At 40.0% G+C, this 17,939-nt stretch overlaps 1 protein-coding gene across 1 annotated transcript in view; it reads left to right on the top strand.

Moving 5' to 3' along the window:
• The first annotated feature begins 1,702 nt into the window (after positions 1-1,702).
• Positions 1,703-17,939, top strand: part of itga11a (integrin, alpha 11a) — a 48,815-nt gene continuing 32,578 nt past the window's right edge. The window contains exons 1-2 of the mRNA XM_041933535.1: positions 1,703-1,856; positions 10,614-10,728. Coding sequence (XP_041789469.1) covers positions 1,784-1,856; positions 10,614-10,728 — 188 coding nt within the window. The 5' untranslated portion in view covers positions 1,703-1,783. The remainder of the gene's footprint in view (positions 1,857-10,613; positions 10,729-17,939) is intronic.

Genomic DNA, 17,939 nt, shown 5'->3' with positions numbered 1-17,939 from the left:
AGCTGCTCACAGGACGGATATCAGATCTGGATATGTGATAAACTCGTTATGGATAACCTCCATGATGGGTTTCACAGACACCTTGCAGTCTCACATGGGCTGTTTGACCGCCTGTCTGCTCAGGTACTCATGGAAAGATGTACAATACACTTTTTTTTAAAGGCTACTTACTCCAAAACTCTTCTTTCATCACTCCCTGAAAGTCTCACCTCTTGGCTCCTACTAAAATTTAGTATCCTGTCATTTGGACTTTTGAAAATCAAAGACAAAACACCAACACAATCTGTTATTTCAGCAGTCATTTACACTGTATCTAGCATAGTTCCACCCAGTTGAAATTCTGTTTAACTTGTATTTTATTCATATAGCACCTTAAAGCTGATTTTTTTTTTGGCCACTTGGGGGCAGCAGCACAAGCTGCGATCCTAACACTGGCATGTAATCACCTTTTGAGTTGATATGACAAAATTAGTTGCAAATATCTGCTTATTTACACATCCAGCAGTTACAAAGAGACACTATTATTCAAAAAAGCATGGCTTTGATAGATAGATAGATAGATAGATAGATAGATAGATAGATAGATAGATAGATACTTTATTCATCTCCAAAGAGAAATTTGCACCAGTGTCCTCAAATATGTCAGATTTTTACATACATTAGAAAACTGCATCAAATGTTGACATACCATTCACACATTTCTGTGCAAAACTACAATGTAAGTGGTCTCTTAAGCCAGAGTTTATTTGAACTTGGTCTCCGTCATTGTCAATGTGAAAATTATTTTCCAAGGAGTAGTGAAAAAGAGGCCTAAGCAAAGAAAAGATGTGCATTTATGTGACACACAGTGGTTAAGCAGTGAATTGGAGATCTACAGTACTAGGTGACCACAAATGGATTTCAGGAGAGCTTATGTACACAAACTATGTCTTATTACGTAAGTGGGATCATTATAAGTTATGTAGCTGGGACTAGATGGTTCAACTGCAAGGGTATGAGGTAACATACAAACCCCACATTTGCGTTCCACTGTTAATATACTGGTTAGTTTGTGGTTGTGCCATGATGATAGCATTTGTGGTGCATAGCTTGAGTCTGACAGAAGACGTTTTAGGCGTGTAATGAGAAAAGTTTTGGCGGGGGTACTGATCGACTCTATGTTACTTTAGATTCACTTGTTGAATTATCTTTGGAAATGTATGTGATCATGGTACGGTCGTGTGCCCCTCCATGACTCATTATCAAATGCCATTCTCTATGAAGAGACTCTTCCAAGCTTTAGTGAAGTGAATATCAGACTTTTCCATTAAATTAAATGAGCGTCCAACTTGGCTTTGATCCACCAATTTTTTATTTAATTTGTTCCACCTTAAGAACATCTTAAACTTTAGTGAAAAGATTAGCTTTTAATTCCTTTACACCAGAACAGCTCAATCTCATTCCCTTAAAATGCATGTCGTCATAAAAATCCACCACAGAAGCCTCCAGTACAAAATATTTTGCCTAATGATGAGCAATTTCAGAGTATCCATCCACTCAAACTGAGTTCAGTGAGTGTGTGAGCGACAGTGTTCCTGCCTGCTGTGTCAGAGTGAACCTCCTCCTTCTTCTGCAGTCCCCTCCTACTACCCCAAGATATAGGCAGCGCTTTAACTTAGACTTAGAGTCAATCCGAGTGGAACTTTAACTGTGCCTGCTGCCACTGGGTCTCTTTGCCCTGCCCCGCCACATACACACTCACAGCAGGCATCACCCACACACACACACACACATAAACAAACGCATGCACGCTTGCACCGGCAAACATATGGAGTACTACTGCTTCATCCTGCTCTGGATCTGCAGCCAGCAGTTAGGTGAGTGAAAGGTGTTTACATGTTTAAGTGTGTGTTTGTGTGTGTGCGTGTGTGTTGTATGCATCCTTGCATGCTTGTGCTGTGCTTATCTATGAATCTGACCATCTTTCTTCATGTAACTTTGTCGGTATAATAATGGCACTCTAATTGTTAGTTGTACTTCGACCCGTTCCAACAACAACTGGAAACTTTTAGACTGATGCTCTTAAAAGTTTTTTTTTAAAAGCTGCAACTTTTATGAGTATTTTAAGATTTAATTTCCAACCTGATTGTAAACCAAACGTGCACAAACATTCTGTATTTGAAGGAACAGTAATATCTGAGCATCTTAAGTGAATGAATGGCTGTCTGTGTGAATGACATCATAACCTGACATCTTGACCCACTATCATGGTAAGAGACAGGAAGGCTGAGCTCAGTGGCTTTACTGAAGGATATATTGTCTGTATGTATATGGTCTGTAGAGGTGCTGTGTCTCATTGGAAGCAGGCATTTTCTCACAAATGAAAGTTGATTCTATCTTTTCACAGTCAAGTTTCCAGCGAGGGGTTTTTGGCGCTTAGCCAGAACTGTGGTCAATTACCAGTGAAATCACTGTAGCGGTAACACATCTAGACAGGACGAAAGGGAGAGAAAGAGGGAAAAAAGGCACCAGAGGCATGTATGTGGTTGTTTTCTTTTTTCAAAGCCAAACATTTAACTTGAGTCACATAAATTAATATGCAATTGCCACAAAAGCAAGTAAAGCTAATCAAACTTACTGCACCCACTGAAGACAGTGCACAGCAGAGCTTTGTGCTCAGTAACCACATTGCTTAAACACACTGTGTGCCGGCCAATGTTTCCATAAAATACTGTGAATGTTGTCACTAAGGCTCGACAAGAATATTATGTTTTTGTTTGCAACAATGAATTCTCTCCTTTTCCGTTATGCTGCATCACATAAAGGTTAGTACTGACAAAGAAACTTTGTTGATGTTCAGGAGAAGAAATGAATAAATCTTTGATCTAACATGTTCTGTAAATAAGATAAAAGTAAGGAGTGTAGGAAAGGAAATCTCCATTCTAAATATTTGGTTTGATTTTGGAATTTGTTGGAAGCAAGTTTTGGCCTGATGCCACAGTGAGGGAGACGCTGACCTTGTAGCTGGAGTCTGCGGAGAAAGATTTGATGCTGGCTGTGGTGTGGGATGTTTTGGCAGACACACAAGAAGGAGGCAGCATTTTAATCTGCTGTTTGTGGAATCCTGGGACTTTGAGTAAGGCCATCTCATATAGAAGCCTAGTCTACGTGAAGTGGAAACAGTGGGTGCCATTTGCATCAAGAAACTACCATTTTACATAAATACACTTGAAAATCAAGCCAACATTAGTTTCAGCCCTAATAGAACATCATCCTTGCTGCACATCTATTGTGCATATCACATATGTCAACTCATGTGTGAAGATGTTAAATGTGGCCACTCCATGCAGGGGTGATCAAGCTGTCCCAAAGAAGTCCCACTATGAATTTTATTTGATGTAGAAAGTGAAAAGTGCACTGAAAGTTACAATTATAAATCAGTAACTGACAAACTCACAAAAAGAGCTATTCCTAAGGGTCCTCCATAAAACAAAATGTATGTTTCATTAAGGCAAAAGTTCCAGTCTCCCAGATTCTGACTACATGAATAATGTAGAGTAGTGTAAAGAGTAATGCCGTGTGAGGTGCACTGGTAATAATGAAGTAGAAACCAAGTCCATTATTTTCTTAATGAGTAAACCTCAAGGGCCTGGTAGCAATTGTATCATGACCACTTCCTAAAGGAAAGGAGGTTGTGTTTGCATCAACATTAACATTTTTTTCGTCAGCGTAGTATAATGTTTCGCTGTTTTATCACTGAATTAGCGACTTCTGTGGCAAGAAGTTTTACAGATTCTGCCACAGTATAGCTATCTGCCTTATAGTCACCTATCTGACATGTACCTGCACCTTAACATTACTTGAGTTAATGGTAATTAAAGCTGCATTTACAGTTTTTAGCCACTAGAGGCCAGAAGATCTCCAGTCCTTATGTAATGTCAAGTTATACAGTGGCTAACATGGGGCAGCATTGGCATTAAAGGAACTATTCTGCCCCCTGATGAATGTAAGTCCAATATTCACTTTCCTTTCAGGTCTGTCTTGGTTTCGACCAATTCCCGAGAAAAACACGTGGCTCTTAAGCTGCTTGTCTTCACCACCGTACATCCGCCTTCACCGTACATTTGTTTGTATGTCATTTCAGCGCAGTCTCGCAGCAGTTTGTGAAATAGTCAAAATCTTAATCTACAGAATGTGTGTACCGCACATAGACATGAGTTTCCCACGTTTTTCGTGACACACAGCTTGAGTTTTGACATGTTGATGCGTTGCATGCGTGCATGAGGCTCTAAGAAGAGCGGTACTCGATATCTTAAGTGTTTGAAGGGTGGTGTTTTTTTGTAGTGTTTCAAAAGCAAGTATGTGAGGAATTAATTAAACTTTGCCTTCGCCTCATCTAACTTAAGATGCAAGAGTTAGCATGTCTGGCTAACCAGTTAAAGGCAATGGGCATGTTATTAGCTGTCAGCATTATTTTGTGGGGTCACAGATTCCATTTAAAAAATACTTGTTCAGGACCAGCACGTGTGTTGTTTCACTAAGTAAAATGTTTACAAGTCACTTCTAAAAAATGAATCTGTTTTATGATGTAACAACACAAGGTTTGGTTGGGTTAAGGCACAGAAACTATTTGGTTAGGATTAGGGAAAGATCAGAGTTTGCGTTAAAGTAAGTGATTCGTTGAGATCACTAAGTCATCATTGGTTTGGGTTCTGTTGGTGATCGTGGTTACAAGAAACCAAAGTGCCAGTAGGAAACAGGAAACAGCAGTCTCTCAATTTAGAGACCAAAGTTTGCTAACACCTTGAACCCAACCTTTTGCCTATGCAGACTTTTTGGTGTAAATGTGAATGTGAATCTATGTTGTTTTGGTGAAACAACGGATGCTGTTGCCTTTCTTGGGAGGACAGTCTCTTTGCTGAAGAAGACTGTCTGCTGCTGCTAATACTGTGATGAGAGCAGTGAGACTGAACCAAGCTGTAAATTTGCATAAAATAAATCACTTGAGTTAAATGATCATTTTTGATACCTACCATAACTCATGCTACCCTAAGCATCTGTCTGTGTCCAGATCCTAAAATTAAAAGTGAGTCCTGTCTGTTGGCATTCATTGAGACTAAATATGTTGGTCGCAACATAAGACATCTTATCAAGTGATTAAAGAGATTTATAGTTTGAATTAATTACTTACAAAAGTACCCGTTCATAAATGAAGAGTGGTTTCAGTTCACAGCATTTATATTTATAAGATGCTGAAGATTTTGTATTGCAGTTAGTTAATGTGACACTGGCCAAAAACAATTAATGCTTTACCTCTGAATAAATCCTCATCACGTTTTTTCTTTTATAACAAACTTAACACTTGCTAACTACATGCAGATGTCTTGACTGTGTCATGTAGTTGTGTGTCGTAGCTGGTGGTACACATCCTTTATTACGCGGCCCATAGCCCTCCTTTGAATCCCTAGAAGACCTTTAGTTGGCTCAGAGGGTACGCAGCTTGTTAAGCAGTGCCCAGTTGGCTGTTGTGCATCAGGGACATCTGGTTTTAGATACCCTGTGCCTCCCAGAGTATTTTTTTTGGCGTGGGGTAATTGCGATATGGGGTGCCAAAATGTTTGAAAGTACAGTATATTGTAAAGCATGAAGTATCTTTCCAGAGAAAACCATTGTAATGGAAGCCCAGAATGAACCAATGGAAAAACACTACATTCTGTGGCGACTCTGTTCTCATATTTGTTAAATAGCTACTGACCCCATAACACCAGTGAGATGCAGTGATAAGGTAGTGTCTATGAACTCACATGCACCAAAACTTCTTGTCAATATAGACTTAATGCAGACAATGAAGCTAGGATGTTTCCATAAATCCTGAACCATATTACGCTGTATCATCTTATGAAAGAAGTGCATCATGCATGTCTGATATGAAGATGTCTCCACGCCAGGGGTTTGCACAACGCATGACTGCCCTATGTCAGTGGCTCTGTGGTGGAGCTCCTGCAGCTTGGTGTTGGGCCAACAGCAGCAGCGGACTGATGTGGGTCGCACCGGCAGCCACTGGCCTGAGGTTTATTTATCTGGGCATGGAAGCCGGTACACAGGAAACCCAGCAAGACTCCAAACTTGCACTAGAAGCTGCTGATATTACTGGGAATATTAAATTGCTCTGCCGCATTAGGAGCTTGAAATGGAAACTGGATCACCTCCATTCTCATGCTTTCACCCTGACACTTTTCCCTGTCCCAGTCTTAGCTTTTGCTCATTTCTTGGTCAGACTTCAGCCTATCCGTGATTACGTCTTGGGGAATTTATTTTCACTACTAAAAAGTAATCCTAGCGTTAAATCAGCTACCAGAACTGCTAACATGTACGTGCTCCAGTTGAACAATGATGGAGAGACGTCAAAGTGATGCAGCCCACTGCCCTTCATTTGTCAAATGATTTATGCTGCACCACACTGCCAAGAGTTACCTACTGATTTGTATTTATTTTTCATACACCTTTCTGTTCCCAACAATCTATTTTCAGTCACCCCTTTAATGTTTCTAGATAAACAGAAACTTTGGGAGGATGTTTGGGGTTAGGATCAAACACCAGCTGAACATGTGAACCATTCATTTGACAGGAAATGAGCAATGTGGAGAATGTGTCAATATTTACATGAAGAGTCTGCATGGCAGAGATCTCCATTTATTTTAATGGAGTTTTTCATGGAAAAGAACAAGTGGTCTATAGTTGTGCCAATCAAGGTGTGATAAACTCCTGGTCCCCCGACAGATGTGAAAAGTGAATGACTTATTCACTCTGGCTGTCACACCACTCACATAATGCCCTGTGGTAAAGTTGTAGTGGTGATGGTTTTGACGCTGCCTGCAGTCGTCAAACCCTCAGTTTCAATCGCAGGTTTACAGATACTTGCAGAGGACCAGTGGGAGTAGATATTTGGTTTTGTGTTTGTTTAAACAATCTATTAACACTCCCCAGATATTTAGTATCTAAGGAATGCAGACAACTTCACATATCTGTTAAAGGACCATTTTGTCTCAAGGAAAACAGCTGCTCAGAATGTAACCTCCCCTCTGCATTTCAAAGTACAAACAGCTGCACAGCCAAACAAATAAATCCTGTCTGCTGTATAACAAACAAAAAGATGAGTTGAGTAGCAGATGTGCTGTGTATTACGACAGGATTTTTTTATTCCAAACTTAGACTAAAAGGTGATCATTTTCTACAAGATAGAAAGAACTACTGATGGAATAATACAAGATTTAACCACTATTGTAGTGCCAAATTGCAACCTCAGTACTCAGTAGTGAAAAGTCCTTTCAGCCTATATTGTGTCATATTTCTGTAGTCACAAAAACTGTCCTTTATCTGGAGGTGGAGCACCTGATGCTTGATTTCCAAGGTAAAGTGCAGGTGAGGCCCATCAGGTCTAACATGCTATTGTAGTGATACAGTAAGTCCCACAACTCTCTCAGAAAACTGTGCAACATTAGTTATTTGTGTAATATTATCAACTGTGTGTTCAGACTCCACACGAAGCGAATAAGAGGCAGCACAATTACTTAACATGTCAGTATAAAGATTGGGATTAGAGGCAGCTTCACCTGGGTGGCACAAATTGATGCAAAGAACTGAGTTAAAAATGTTTCAGCTTAAAATATTAGCACTTATGCAAGTCATTATCAATCTGCCTCATAAAGGTACGGAGATGAGAGGAAAAAATAGAGAATACTGAAAAGGACCGGAATTTCTAGTGAGTTCTCTGCTCAGTCAGAGGTTAGACTAAGTAAATACACACAGGCACAAACTACACTACGCTACACTAGAAAAGAACTAGTCCGTAGGATGGGTTGATGTCCAGAACCCAAAATATTTATAGCTGTTCCAAACGGCCACAGTCGAAGGCAGGACGAAAAGCAGGGCATCACAGAGACGATGATGCAAAGATGGTTCAAAGATGGAGATATCGTTACAGTCAGACAGCCTCTCCTGGAAGAGATTCCTTGTGTTTTATTTGTTTGTACAGAATAGTTTTGTAATGAATTATAAAAGAGAGCATTCTTTAAGGGACCGCCAAGCAAAATCCCACTTGGGACCGTCTTTAGAACCAAACCACAAACTGCTCTACAACAACAAGCTTTTGTATGACACAGCTCCAAACCAACACATTGACATTGAAATAGCAATCAACTAAAAAGAAATATATGATTTCTTAAAGCATAACTTAGAATCACAAGTAAACTCTGACTTCACACATCCCTAACCTCATGAAAATACTGACAAACATTCCTCCTTTTTTTTTGCATACTTCATCTATAAAAATGTTGGTGTGGTGCAAAGATTTTGTCTCCATCTAGCTGACAGTGGCAAACTTTGAAAGTTATTGTTTTCCATGGGTGGCCAAGAAAAGTAAGCAGCTCCTGTGAGGCGTGTTTGAAAGACTCAGCTGTAGTTTTCCTAATAGCATACTGGTGCATATTGTTACGTCTGGGACGTTTTGGGACGCACAGTCCTTGACATCGACCAGACAGTTATGTAATGTGGGCAACTTGGACTTTTTGGTTGATGTTGGCATGCAGATGAGTATCATTGGGATAAAAGTGAAAACAGATGCTATAATCACAATTAATAGGGTTTCTGAATAACATAGCAACAGTATCAGGTCGACAGCAATAATATTAAGACACTCAAAATGTTTTCTCTGCATAACAGTTTGTAGTCAGGTGTAAATCTCAATATTCTGTTTATTGATAAATATTTTATGTAATATTCTAACGTGCACAATCACATAATTTTGTTCAGATATATACTAGTCAGTTTAATAACTGCCAGTTGAAAGCAATGAAAAGTCATAAAGCTTCACTTGTGCTTCACATCATTACAAGGGAACACTGTACAAATGTCTTGAATTTGTCCTCAGCTGTCATTCATTGTGGGTTAATTTGAATTTTACATGTTTTCCAGCTTTGTTGAGCATTCCTCCACCTTGCTGTTTACATTTAACCGAATTTCCTCTTGCAGGGACTCGTTTAACTTGACGTGACCCCACAGCCTCACAGATGGGGAGTGAGCTGTGAGTGGGGTCATTTAGCGTGAGGGCGAGGGATTGAATGAGCCCGAGAGTGTGTGAACAAGAGCCACAGGGATGTAAGAAGTGGGGAAAGCTGTGGTGGTGAAAAGCAGAGGCATTTGTGCCTCTCAGCTCAGCTGTGCAGCTCAAACTGTGAGAAAACACTTTATTTTTGAGCAATAATTTTCAGCTACAAAACAAACCTCTGCATCTCATTAAGCATAAAGTCTGCTTAACTTTCCTCCGACGTTCCTTACTTTATGCATTTTTGTGGCTCTGAAATGTAGTAGCATCCAATCTAAGTCGGTACATTTTGAAAGTCAGAGTATCAGTGAACTGTAAAGCTCACCATGATCCTTGACAGCACAGTGGCTGAAACGTCAGTGGAATAATACCAATCAACAGATACACCTGTGATTGGTCTGGCAACTGTTGAAACTGAGAGCAGGAGATTAAGTAGAAGATAGATGGGCGGAGAGATTGATCAAGAGGAAGTCAGAGTGGTAGACGGCTACATTTTTCCCCCCTCTCGTCTGGCAGAAGGAAAACCTCATCACCTCCATGTCCTCACACAGAGTCCTCCTCTTTTCATGGAAATTTAAAAGCCAAATGAGGCTGTCACCATTAATTAGCCATAATGGGTAACTTGGTGACATACAAAATCTGAGAAATACCTTCCCTGCCTGGTATTTTAATTGAAAACAGACATGCAGCGCTCTGTTGTACCACCTGGTAAGCTGTCTAAAGATGTGAGAGAAATTTAAGTACCCAGTTGAGAAAGCAGGTTTGCTTTGATCAAGTCCCACAGCAGCTTTTTCTTCTTACCTTTTTACTACTTGTCAGGTTATGCTTCACCAACTATTCACTGCAAAATCAAAACAAAACTCCTTCTTGAGTCTCTTTACCAGTCTTAGAATCGCAGTTGCAAGATATTAGATACTGCAGTTTTTTTGTAATTTTGTCATATGGAAGGAAATTTCTTCTCCCTCACCACTGAGACGTTAACCACGTATTTTACATATTTGACTCAGGCTTCTTATATGATGTAATGACGAATGCCGGATTGGTGCCTGTCAGAGAGTAAAACGCTGGTCATGTTGATGCTATTGTATGTTGCTTAACCAACACTCCTCTCGTCTGCAAATGTCTGATAGCGGGATGTCAGTCAAATGTGGCAGACATCACAGCTGCTTTGCAACACTAATACAATTTTGTTTCCTTAAGAGCGAAGTCTGTGTTTAGACTGATGCAAGGGAGAAGCAGACTTGAGACAGGGTAGGGATTACTTTAAGGATGCGTAAGGACAGTTTGCAACTGTTTGTGACACTTAGACCAGATGCTGAGATCTAGTCAATGCCAATGTTTCTTTCAGTGTAGGCGTCCATAAAACTGCTAACACGTGGGACTGAAAACAAGATGTTCTGTATAGGTTATCCTGTACTAAAGCTATAGTCCTCTCTGCCATTAATAAGCACTGACCTTCAGCTTATTAATGGCAGAAATTCAACGCTCTCCTCTAGCCGATGCTGATGAAAATTGTCTTTTATTTTTCAAGGATTCCACGACTGCTTCAATATCGACACAAAGAGACACAGGATCATCAAAGGCCCTAAACAAGCCCAGTTTGGATACACTGTTCAGCAACACGTGGCTGCTGGAGGAGAAAAGTGGTAAGGGACTTATATGATTTACACACTGCTGCTATCCAAATTTATTCTGGCTTGTTCGTGTTTCGCACCAGTAAAGTACTACAGTGATCTGATGTCACATTCTGCTGATCAGTGTCTGTATTAACATGGCAAACATTGTGTCCTTTTTAAATCAATGTTGTTGTTGAATCATTTTGAACATCAGTCATGGTCAGCAAGCTCACCACTCACTGTGGATCAAATAAGTAAAACGTTCATTTCTGTCTTATTTGCAAACTATCATGCACCTTCAAGTTCTAATTTCCAATACCACAATAACCACTTGAATAACAGTTTCACTTATTATACATATTTTATGGCATATAATATGAGTATCTCTTATTGTGATGTGTATTTTTAGGTTATGTAAAACTTCCAGAATTTACCTTATTGATCTGTGGGTAAGATGAATAGGTCTAGTACAACTGTAAAACACACAGCGCTGACAGACTGACTGACTTGGCAGTGAGACATTTTTTCCCCGGAAAGATAGTGATCTACTGTACCTCTCCTCTGGTGTGCAAAGTTTCCTCCCATTAATCTGTGCTTGCAAAACAAACTGTAGTTCTGAGCTGGATACCTCACATTCATCATATTACCTCATAGCCCAAACTGACTCCTGATGCACACTATTATTAGGCCAACTGGCACCGTGTGGTGGCCAAAATTAGTTTCTGGCATCCCCAAACCATGTGGTTGCAAGCACCATGCAGAGTTCTAGTTGTGCTTCTGTGCGCGTGTGTGCGTGTGTGTGTAAATCATTAGTTCTGTTTATTTCTATTCTAATTATATGTCTATTTTTTCTCTGACATCAATCACTTCCAGACCAGCCTCACCAGGAAAATGATAGCATTGGTCGTATGTTTAAATGCAACAACCTTTGTTTACAATTTCCTGATGAGCGACCTCTTGCAGCTGTCTTCATTTGATAAGGTAGATAGTTTGGTTTACGATGCACGTGACATCGACTCCTGGCCGTGCTTCACATCCCATCTCCTTCCAACAATCGACCTGTTTTATGCACGAAAGTTGCATTAAAATGCAGCCCCCTCATTAATTTCAATGGGACCACTGCACAGATGCTGTCTGGCAAAAAAGTCGAACCTGGATCAACTTTCACAACAACACAGTGCAGCATCATCAGGAAAAGTGCTGCATTGGCCATTCAAGCATACAGTGAATGCTGCTGGTGCTTTGTAACGTGAACAGTGTATTTTTACTGTTTGCCTCATGGAGAAATGTACTGTACGGACTCATCTATGCTAACTCTCCAGAGCACTAAAATGCTTCCTCACAATATCTCATAAACTGCATCACAAATACATGGACTGACTCTGATTGTGGAAGCACAAGTGTATAACATAAATGCTGTTAATTGTATGTAAGCTAATAATTTTTGCAACAACACTGTAGAACTGTACAACTAGTTTATTGCTAATTGAGAATTTATCGGTCACTATGTCCTTCAGAGAACAGCCCAATGGTATAATTTAAATTGTCCCACTAAGTGCTGCTCTGCAAACATAATGGGACCATTTAAATGCAGTAAATACCATATGGGCTTATTGTCCCATGCTGATTGTTTTTACAGTTCCTCTTGGCAAGTTATCCATCCTCTGTCACCCTTGGGCAGCCTTAGGCCTACGGTGCTATATGTGTCTGTGAAAAGAGAGCGAGTATTGTATAATATAAAGAAGCTTTAGAATATTGCACTTGGCAACGATATCACTATATTCTGCTGGCTGACAAAATCACGGATCAGTGTCTAGGCAAAAAAAGCTCAAATGCAATTTAGAGCCCTCCACTGCGTGTGTGTGATACCATTCAATCTGGTTCACACCACCTTATAGGGTTAAGACTTGGTTTTAGGGTTAAGGTTAGAATCAGGCACAGGTTCAGGTCAGGCTAAATATTAGGCTTGTGATGGTTACAGGATGCCTGGTGATTTTCTTTTTTTTTTTTCTTCTATTGTCAGTAAATCCCATGAAAAGAAAAACCAACAATGAATTAATCCCACTAATGGTGTTTGTGTAGCCAAAGTCTGACATGGCTTATTGCTCTGAGCCAAACACCTCCATAGTTGTCCAAAAGCGATTAAAAACACATCAGTGAGCCATGCGGTTTCATTGGGTGATATGTTCCTTCTTTATAATAAAAATGGGCACTGTAGTTAATGAGTGAGCCGATCCAAGATAAACAGTCCTGCGGCCATAAATATTCAACAACACACACCAAATATTAACAAAAAAAGTGTATGTTCATGACCTGTTTTTAAAGATTTAAGTCTTCAGTGGAAACCACACATGGGGTTGGGAAATCAGAAAGCTCATTGTTGGCTTTGGCTTTTTCAAGGGTTTATTTGACAATAATAATGTTGGCAAGCAAAAATCGAGAATATCCCCGGCCCTATCCTTTAAGGTTTTAGTTTAAAGGGAGTGCAAATGTGTGTTCTTAGTGAACACAAAGGGACAGTGACACACTTGGAGAGTGAAGTGACAAACTAGCGAAAGTTGCCAGCTCACAGAAGTCTTCCTTTGCCACAGGACGCACATGTCAGCAGCGCTGTCTATTTCCCTGTAAAATCTAACCTCTTTACCATTCTGAGCCACTGTGAGTCAGCCATGTCTACCAGAATGGAAAAGGTCTGATGAGGCTGATTTGTGTGGAATAAAGGTCACCAGAGACACCGCCTCGGCTGAGGTAAATGTCTGAGAACGAGGTGAAAACATTCTCAGTGGAAGAATAGTGCAGCACAGGCTGCAAACAGCGTCCAGCCAAATGGAGCTATTGGGATCAGGATTTTGGCGTCTTTATTTTGTGCTCATAGATCTTGTATAGAAGTGCTTTTATTCATAAGCAATGAAGTAGTCATAGTGTGGAAGAGGAGTAATGTTGTGGAAAGTCTTCTACTTGATGCAAAAAAGGAAAACATTTATTTAATGTCTCCTGTTTTTATATACTTCAACAATGTTATAAGCATGGTTTAAGTATTGTGGCTACTCAGTATACTGTTTATACTGTCCACAGTGCCGAGTATCACATTTGATTCACACCTCGGTTATGACTCGTCGGTCTCCCCGGCAGACAAGTTAGTCATCCAGTGGAGTTTAGTTTTAAAAAGACTGTTTAGTCAGTGCAGCAGTGTGCGTAGGTGTGGGTATGTGAACACAGCTGCATGCACAAGCAGGACTGTCTGTATATTTGTGTGTGTGTGTGTGTGTGTGTGTGTGTGTGTGTGTGTGTGTGTGTGTGTGTGTGTGATACACAGTCTGACAGTTCTCAGCTGGACTGAAGAATGCTGCTGAATCTGAGGGAGATGTGAAAACATGGTATTATTGAGTGTGAAAGGATCATTAAAATGATTAACAATAATGTTCTTCAGTCTTCAGTTGCGATAACACCTGAATTGTTTCATCCACATCCACCAAAGACAGTGCTGTCAGGATATTTGTGTTATTTTCACCGGTGGTATTGTAGCTTAGCTAAAGGATGTGAGAACCCCTTGATTTGGAAAAACACTCCATAACATAAAAATACTCCAATTAATTAACAGAGATTATTTAAACATGGTAACTATTATCATCACAATGCATTTAAGTATCAAAAGTACTGTTATGCAGAATGCACTTTTTACAGTGTGATTTAAAATGTGATGATGCATTGGATCTTATTGTGACTGCTTTATACTGTATACTGTTTGGTAGAGTGAGTTGTATGATTGTAATTCGTTCATATGTTATGGCTGACAAATACATTTGTGGAGTAAAAAGTACAGGAATTCACTTTGAAGTAGAAGTATAAAGTAGTACAACGGAAAAACTCAAAATTGTCCTAAACTGCAATATTTAAGTGCTTCATTTAGTTGTTTTCCATCACTGGTACCAGCTCAGTGGCTCTTTCTTGAGTCTTAAGAGCAATGAACACCACATGTCTTTAACTGTGTCAACTAAAAGGTTTCTCCTTAAACGGTTTGTTGATGAGCGAATGATCTCTGCAGATTAGGACAGAATCTGCTTTTTTTATTTCAAGCAACTGAAAAGGCATCTTGGAAGTTTCAGGCAGCAGTTCTGCAGCAGAGCACGTGCCCACCGAGTGTCAGCGCTTCAGGGGGTCATATCTGCTGATTCTGTGTTCATCGGATGGCCTGTGAGACCGTTTATATTCACTGTATTTACAAATGTGACTTCACACTTAGATTAGTCAGATAGAAATCTTTTTTGAGTGATACGCTCATACAATAAATTGCAGTGGACAGTCAATGCCGTCCCTGGCCGTTTATGCCTTTTAACATTCTAACATCCACTTTCCCCTCAAGTGGTTTCACCTCAACTTAGCATTCAGGAGACTTCAAATTGTTACAATTACTGATGTTGCATGTGAGCATCTGTATTAGACTGCAGCGCTGTCAACTTTTCCAGACTGTGATTCCTGAAAACCCTCAGCTCTGTGTTTGGATAGGAACAGGATCACAGCTGGAAAGTGACTCTGTAAGAAAAGCTTTTTATGACCCGAAGCTGAAGTAAGGCAGGCATGCAGCTAAATTCAGAAGGCTTTCTTTCAGCACCAAATTAAGAAAGTAGTGTTTGTTGATTCAAGGCTGCTTGGAAGTTATTCACAAGAGCTTTCATATATTGGACCTATTAACAGTATATGTAAAATAAGACTTATCTGAGAAAGTCTTTCATAAAATTTTTTTTCTGGGGCATGTTGTGCAAACAACAGTATTTTGGCAAAGAAAAACTGTAAGTGAGAAGGAAAAAAAAATACTATTTTCACCATTTTTGACTTCAGACACATCCAGATGTTGAGACATCTTTGTCAGGTCTGATGACAGCTTCTGTCCACGACTGCTGATGGAGCTCCTAAGTTGAGGAAAGGTCACCATGTCACGAATGTGTCACTTCCTCACGTGTCTACTGAGCATTATGTTGCTCTAAACACTCTTCCAGAGCACCCACCCTTTGGGGAGCATAGAAGAGGCCACATCACCTCCAATTTGCAGGGAGCTTGGGTCTTTAAACCGGATGGTATACGCTGCCTGCATACTTGAGCCATGCACCACAGAAGCCTCCCACTTTCTATTTCCACTGTTTATTTTTCTGCAGTTGTACCAGGTCTCCTCAATGGAGACCTGACCTTTACTCCTTAGCTCAGTTACGAGTTGCACACCACAAAGAACTACAGGGAGTCTGTGAAGTCTTTCACCACCGACCCTAAATAGTGTTCCCTTTATTTAGCCTGTTTGAAAAGCTGCAAAGAAAAGTGTTTTTATGCCTCCTGAGCTAGGCGGGAAAACAGAAATTGATCTATTCATTTTAGACACAACACTCACAGTCGTGTGATTGTAATGGCTGTTATCGGCTTAAAGTATTTTCCACAGTTTTACTCAGAAGTTAGATACCTTTTGTAGAGCTGAAAACACAAAATGCAAAATTAGACTCTGCAGAAGAGCTAGCAGGTCTGTGAAGTGGTATCACACACTGCAGTACTTTGAGTTAAAAGGTAATGTCTGCATGCTACCAAGCTCACAATGACAATGTCAACAGGCTGATTTTTAATCTGTAACGTTTACTGTGTTCAAATGTTTAGCATGATAGCATGCTAACACTAGCTATTTAATCATTAATCACCAGGTTCAACTGTGTCTAATGGGAATGCCTTTAGTTTTCCCAGGTATAAGTACAATGAGAGAAATGTTGACCTGATTAAGTTAAGGGATTACTAAAGTTATTGTCAGGCCGATACTGGAGTGAGGACTCAGATGCAGAGATTGCAAGTTCCACAGGTTTATTTCACACGGTTCAGAGATCTCTTCACAGAGTGAAATCAGAGAGGCTATGAAACTTATTCTAGAACTATATTAACAAGATATATCATAAAAGCAATAAAGTAACAAAAATCGCTCCACACGGAGGACAAGAAAATAAGGACGATGAAGTATGATATAAAGAATAAAAAACGCTCCCGAAGGAGGAAGAAACAAACAACTAAGACAGACCTATGAACTACACTAACAAAATAACAGAAACAAAAGATCACTCCTGAAAACACACAGAGGAAAACTAACACTATGCTAGATAACAAATGAAACAAAGGATACTACTACAAAAACAGAAAATCGGCTAGAACTATTGATAACAATATAACAAAACTAGACTATAGAAATTTCAACAAAAAACACTCACGAAGAGGATCAATAAACATGAAGGCAATGATACTGTGGCTGTGGCAATGCAAGGACAAGGTAAGCACGGGTGAATCGACCATAGGACAAAGACACACTGGCACAAGACAAGGGAGATGCCGACAATTAAACACGTGGAGGGTAATCAGGAACAGGTGGAGACAATAGGTGATAGGGGCGGACACACAGGTGACACATGAGGAAGGGCAAGTGCTCTGAAACGAGAGGAGAGTTAGACCTTCAAAATAAAACAGGAAACAACAGACAACCTCACCACGGTGTGACAGTTATGATGGTTCATCCTGAGAGTGGCACAAACGTTTGTACCGAATTTTGGGACGATGCATCTGATCGTTGTTGAGTGAAATGTCAACCCCATGGTGATGCTAGAAGAAAAGTCAGGAAGGGAAATCACCAAAGTCGTTATGATAAATCCTCTGGAAACCATAAATATCTGTACAAAAATGTATGGCAATCCATACATATGTTGAGATACGGGATATACATTTTTAAGGGTATGAGAAATACAAGGTCAAAAGGACGTTGCAGTTCATGGTCAGCATCTGAATCCCTAAGCTATGAGGGCATCCTGTACATGTTGTGATAAGTGAAACCTTTGATTTGCTGATGGCGATTGAGGAAAAGTCAGGGGATAATCAAAATCAGCAGGATTCACCCTGTTGAGACCACGAATGTCTGTATAAATTTCATCCAATACAGTCTAATAGTTGTTGAGATATTTCAGTCTGGGGCACCCAGTGCTGGACCAACCAACCAGCATTTCCTTTCCGAGAGCCACACCACTAGCATGGCTAAAATTGTATCTTGAATGAAATAAATACAGTTCAGCGTTCGAGCTGAAAAAGGCCTTTTCGGGACACTGAATTAAAGCAACTAGCATGTGCTTACAAGTTTCTCATAAGTCATCTGCTCACTCTGTCACAGTCTGGTCAATTCTCTCAAGTGAAGTAGACACGCTAAATGAATGCCTTTGGAAAATGATTATGTG

This window comes from Chelmon rostratus, chromosome 1, assembly GCF_017976325.1.
Source record: "Chelmon rostratus isolate fCheRos1 chromosome 1, fCheRos1.pri, whole genome shotgun sequence".
Taxonomy (NCBI): Eukaryota; Metazoa; Chordata; class Actinopteri; order Chaetodontiformes; family Chaetodontidae; genus Chelmon; species Chelmon rostratus.
Note: the sequence above shows the minus strand (reverse complement) of the source record. Positions and strands in the feature narration are given on the sequence as shown.